Source organism: Vulpes lagopus, chromosome 2 (genome assembly GCF_018345385.1).
Source record: "Vulpes lagopus strain Blue_001 chromosome 2, ASM1834538v1, whole genome shotgun sequence".
Classification (NCBI taxonomy): Eukaryota; Metazoa; Chordata; class Mammalia; order Carnivora; family Canidae; genus Vulpes; species Vulpes lagopus.
This window is the reverse complement of record NC_054825.1, coordinates 2,639,675-2,645,234: the sequence shown is the minus strand read 5'-3', so window position 1 is coordinate 2,645,234 and position 5,560 is coordinate 2,639,675. Positions and strand designations below refer to the sequence as shown.

The window sequence follows — 5,560 nt, the reverse complement described above, 5'->3', positions numbered from 1 at the left end:
TCCTCCAAGCAACAACAGAGAAACTTAGCGCTGCCTACATCAACCTCTTAATTAGACCACTGCGGTTTCCGACAACATTTAGCCCTTATATACAAAGGAAATAAAAGCGCCCTGCCAACCAGCAGCCCTAGATCCAGAGGCTTCTCTGGATCCGAGCGGAATAATTACCGAAGGGCATGCTGCCTCCGTCTTTGTCAGAAACACGGTCGTTTACCTGTAAGATCTGTTTTACTCTGAGAGAAAACCACGCTTTTACGCTGCAGACATTAAAACCCCACTCGCTTGTTGCCCAGGGAAGGACCAACTTTTTAAAGGGGAAGTAAAATCCAAAAACTAATCGCTGTGCAGAGAGTGGGAGGCAGGCAAGCAAGCGTGCTGGGCTGCAGGAAGCTCCAAGGAGTTCCTTCTCACTTGGCTCACAATTCTTAAAGTTAGCATCAAAAATGAAGGCGCTGCTTTCATTTCTAAGCCTGAAGCCCACCTTGGAAGTACATTTTAAATCAATCTGTGCGGAGAGGGTTTAATGTTCGCCTTGAACTTTCCCCTCCCCCAATACTATTTTAAGAAAATGGGGGGGTGGGGGGAATAGTCTCGACAAGGACTACACAACAACACACCACCCTGCCCAAAACCAGCCAGAGACTGCACAACGTCAAAAAGCAATGAAGCGCTTTTTCTGCACTTAATCACATTACTGATAGCCAATGGTTATCATCGGAAAAGTTGACCAAGACAGGTTAAATAATTTAATAAGGAACTGCTTGTAATTATGTTATTTACAAGGTATGACAGAGGGTGGGATAGGGGGCAGAAGCTGCTCCCAGAGCAATGGACGGGTGTGGGTGACCTCTGGAGCTGGGAGTTTGAATTATGGAGAGGGGAGGCTGAGAGGTGAAGACGCTCTAGCGGAGAACAAGGTGACTTTTCACCCCAACACATTTCACTTTTAAATCCAAATCAACGTCTCGCGTTACTAGACCATCACACTGGAAAGGAGAAAAAAATGAACTAATCAAGCCCAACTCAATGGGCTTTGGGAGGGAGTTAGTTGCCTTTGTTATAGGGGGGAAAAAAAATCAATGAAATGATTCCAAGCAGAGAAGAGAAACATTTAAGAAATATACGAGAGGAGAAGCCTCCTGAAATTTTTCTGTCCAACATTCATTATCATAGCTAATTAAGACAGAATTTTATCCCAATCACACGCCATCTAATGAAAGCATAGATGTCCCAGTCTAACGACAACATAAACTGTTTTACCAATCGCATCATTTATTCCAATAAATATGGAATTCTCATTAGTATGTCAAGGAAACTAAATGGAAAGCAACTTCACGAGATCCATTTGTCACTGGCCTCATGTCCACCCCAAGACAACCCAGCTGAGCAGTGCGAACTAGTGCAGAGGCTTAAACTTTCTCACCTGTTTGGTCATGGAATCTATGAGGCGTACATACAGATCCTGCTCCGTTCTGACTCCTGCAAAAAAAAAAAAAGAAAAAGAAAAAAAAAACAGGGACAAATTCTCATCAGGATTTTAGCGAGGGCACCTGGGGCACAGGAAGTCGGTAACTCAGGACTGCTGCCGGCGGTGATGCAGCAAAACTTAAGGCATGCCCTTTTTCAAAGGCAAGAAAAGAGAGCCCCCAACCACTTCTCCTTCTCTGGGTTTCTTTTCTTAGGACTCTCAGGGTCTGCACTGAAAGGTGCAACGAATTTGCCAGACTGAGGGCAGGCCCCGTTGCCACACCAGTGGGCCCATGGGGTCCTTTATTTTTAGAAAACAAGAAAGCACCCCACGAGTGAGAGTTTGCACTCTTCCTAACGTGCCTCTCGAGGATTTTAAAAACAACAACAACAACAACAACAAAAAAAAAAAAAAAAACTGGGGGTGTGTGGGGAGGGGGGAAGGTTAGGCAGGAGGAGAACTTCAGTTCTGCTCCGTTTATGGAGCTCCCCACCCCCATCTCGATAATTAACATTAATTTGCAAAACTGAAAAAAAAAGTCACTTAAAAGTGATGCTCTGCTGAAGCCTCTATCGATCCCCCCCTTTTTACTTTCCTGCTCCGAGCCCCACCGCTTAATCATGTGAAGTGCCATCGACTTATCGATCGTTTATGTTTTGTTTTTCCTTCTATGCCATGAGAAGATTTCGTGTTTACATCCGTGTCATTTTAATCTCAAAATCTTTACGTCCTTTGGCTCGGCCAGGCTGGGCTGGGCTGGGGTGGTGGGGGGACAGGAGAGGGAGCCCGGGCAGGCAGGGGCGGGCAGGGGCCGGCGCGGCGGGCACTTACCGTTGCTGTACAGCAACTGGAGCTTGTAGTGGATGCCGTTGTTGGTTTTCTCGTTGTTGGGCTCCTGAAAGCAACGATAAATAATCGCATTTTTAGTGCGCGCGGCGTCCGGCGCCGTCCGCGGCCTGGCGCGCGCAGGGCAGGGCTCCCGGCCCGGGGGGCGGCGGCGCGGCGGTGTCCGTGTCCCGCTGCAAGCCCGCGGCGTCCTCCTCGCCGCGAGTGGGTCCGGGGGTCCGGGGGTCCGGGGGGGGGGCGCGCGGGGAGGCTGCACGGCCCGCGGCCGCGCGTGGCGGGGCGCGCGGGGGGGGGGCGCGCGGGGGAGCGCGCAGGGGGGCGCGGGGCGCGCGGTCCCCGCCGCGGAGAGGGGCGCGCCCGGGGCACCGCGGCCGCCTCCGGAGCGCTGGCGGCGGCGGCGGCGGCGGCGGCGCGCGTGCACTTACTTTCTCTTTCTCCACAAAGTCCACAAAAGCGGTCCTTTCGATCTCCACCGGCTGCCCCTGCCTGTCGTAGAGCGCCAGCACGAAGTGGAAGAAATTGGACTTGCGCAGGTTGGAGGGCGGCTGCTTCTCGAAGTGCGCCCGCGCCAGCCCCACGCCGCTGCGGAGGGAAGAGAGCGCGGCCCGGTGAGCGGCGGGGGCGGCGGGGACCGGGGCCGGGGCCGGGGCCGGGGCCGGGGCCGGGGCGCGGCCGGTACGTACCTCTGCGCCGCCGTGTTGGCGTCCACCACCCCCGCCGTGTGCATCCACGAGCGCACCGGGTTCATGCCGCTGCCCAGCGGCTCCTCCTTCATGGTCGTCCCCCCGCGCGGAATGTTCTCCTGGATCCCAAACATGAACCCTGCTGGCGGCGGCCGCGGCTCCGGGCCGAACGCGCTCCGGCGAGCAGCGGCGCTCGGGGCTCGGCGGCAGGCGGCTGCCCTGGCCGCGCTCGCCCTGCTCGGCGCCCGCGGGCACGGTCCGGCCGGCCGCCGGCGTCAGCGCGTCCCGGGCAGGCGCCACAGGCACCGGCGGCCCCGGCGGCGGCGCGGCGGCTGCGGAGCGCGAGCGGGACGCGGCGGCCGCGGAGGCGCTTGTTGTTGTTGTTGTTTGCAGGCGCTCAACGTGGTGTCATCCTCGCCGGGCGGCGCCGCGGCTGCAGGGCACTGCGGGATCGCCCGCGTCTGGCGCGGCCCGCCTGCTCCAAAGACAGATAAGCGGGGCACTGAGCGCCGCGGCGCGGTCCCGGGCGCAGGCGGGGCGCGGCGGGGCCCGGAGCGGCGCGCGCAGCGGACGGAGGCGCACGAAACTCAGCCCTCTCTCCCCGAGGAATGGACCCTTTCCCGGGAGCCAAAACTCGGAGCCCCCGGGAGCGGCGCTGTCAGAGGGTGACGTCGGGGGGCGGCGCCTGCGCCATATATGGGAGCGGCCGCCCCTCGCCGCGCCCCTCGCCGCCGCCGCCGCCGCCGCCGCCGCGCTCGCCGACTGACTGCCTGACGGCGCCGCGAGCCGGCCCGAGCCCCGCGAGCCCCGCGAGCCCCGCCGCCGCCGCCGCCGCCGCCGCCCGGGGGCCCCCGCCCGCCCCAAATAAACCGCGACACCAAACAAACAGCCGTGCGCGCGCGCCCGCCTCCTCCCCGAACAGCCGCGCGGTCCAAACACTGTCCCGGGCAGGGGGGCGGGGGTGCAGAGGGGGCGCAGTGCCCAGGCGCCCCCAAAGTTGCCCCGAACGCAGGCAACAAACGCCCCGGGGCGGCCCAAAGGGAGAAGTGGGAAGAGGCAGGCAGGCCGCGGGGAGGGGGCTGCAGGGGCTGCAGGGGCTGGAGGACCTGCAGGGGCTGCAGGGGCGAGCCACCCGCTGCCGCTGCCGGGGACGGACGGATGGATGGATGGATGGATGGATGGATGGATGGACGGACGCTCGGACGCACGCATGGACGGATGCACGGGGGGCGGTGGAGAGGGCAGGGCTCCCTCGCCAAGGCGGGGCGCGCAGACCTCAGGCTGCGGCTGGGGGGCCGCGCTGCCCCCGTCTGGGCCTCGCCCGGCGCCGGCGCTTTCTGCCCCCGCCGAGGCCGCCGAGTGCGGGGCTCCGGACCCACGTCGGAGGCGGCCTCTCCCGTGGCCACCGGGGCACCCACCCCCACCCCCACCCCCACCCCGTCCCCCACCCCCACGCCCGGCCTGCGCTTAAACGCGGCGAGCGACAAAGGCGGCCCCGGGCTCCCCGGGCGCACGGCGAGCGCGCACGGCCTCCGCGGCGCCCCGGGGCTGGGGTCCGGCTGCGCGCCCCGCGCGGGGGCCCGACCTCCCCGGCGCCAGCCTCGCCAGAAGGCGCGCGGTCCTGCCCCCCGGGGCCGCCGGGCCCGGCCGAGCGCGCGGCTCCCCGACCTGGCCTCGAGGAACCGGGAGCGCAGCAGGGCGCGCGCAACGCGTGGGCCGCGCGGCCGAGCTCCCGCGGCGGGGACTCTGCACCCAGGCGCCCTGCGCGCCCGAAGGACGCCTGCAGGAGCCGGAGCGGAGACCCAGGGGACCAGCAGGAGCTGTCCCCGCACCTCCCTGCCGACAGAAATCAGGCCCTTTCGATTAAACCCAAACCAAAACAGGCTTCAGGGTGCAAGTGTGTCGCGGGGCACCCTTTTCCCCGCCCGGTCTGGGGTAGCGCTCCCTTCTTCCATGAGCTGACAGTGTGCCTACGTTAATATTTTAATTAATGGGGGGGGGGAATCGAAGTCCGATTTACGTTATCTGGGGACCCCCACGCCTCTTGGAAGGGGTGAGAAAAAAGATGTGTTGGAAAGCAATCTATTTTGCTGGTGTTGGGGGTTAATGACTATTGCCAAAGATAAGTGAATTATCAAAGCTGTTGCGCCAGTCCCATCTCAAAATCCATTACGGTGCCGGCCGTCTAATTAAATACGTAAGTATAATAAAATCATATTTTATGACTATTTGAGGGTAATGAGATTAGTCTTTAGAAGCGATCGCCACATATTAAAGATGCCACTGTCTATAGAATGTTAATAACCTTAAATCAAAGTGTATGGAAACTATTCACGATAAATTAAAAGAAAATTTCTGTATTCCTAATAAGCCCAGAGCTTTCCACCCACATCAGACCGAGTGGAGAAAGGAACACTCTCTCCGTGGAGGGACGACGCAATATAAAGTTGGCCATAGGTGTAGGGTGGGGTTGAGAAATTGCTTTGTCTCTGCGTGTTTAGCTGCTCCGGGGGCTCACACAGGGCGAGCGGCCAGGCAAGCGTTATTGTCAGAATATGCAAAG

At 60.4% G+C, this 5,560-nt stretch overlaps 1 protein-coding gene across 13 annotated transcripts in view; it reads right to left on the bottom strand.

Moving 5' to 3' along the window:
• Window positions 1–3,642, bottom strand: part of EBF3 (EBF transcription factor 3) — a 116,661-nt gene extending 113,019 nt beyond the window's left edge. For 5 of the 13 annotated variants that reach the window (XM_041743562.1, XM_041743568.1, XM_041743575.1 and 2 more), the window contains exons 1-4: window positions 2,998–3,641; window positions 2,740–2,896; window positions 2,300–2,363; window positions 1,424–1,479 (exon numbers count right to left, since the gene is read on the bottom strand). In XM_041743562.1, the coding sequence (XP_041599496.1) occupies window positions 1,424–1,479; window positions 2,300–2,363; window positions 2,740–2,896; window positions 2,998–3,131 (411 nt within the window). In that variant the 5' untranslated portion in view covers window positions 3,132–3,641. Of the gene's footprint in view, window positions 1–1,423; window positions 1,480–2,299; window positions 2,364–2,739; window positions 2,897–2,997 lie in introns of all 13 variants that reach the window. The other 8 variants (XM_041743566.1, XM_041743571.1, XM_041743569.1 and 5 more) reach the window with 3 other exon arrangements.
• Window positions 3,643–5,560: the final 1,918 nt, after the last annotated feature.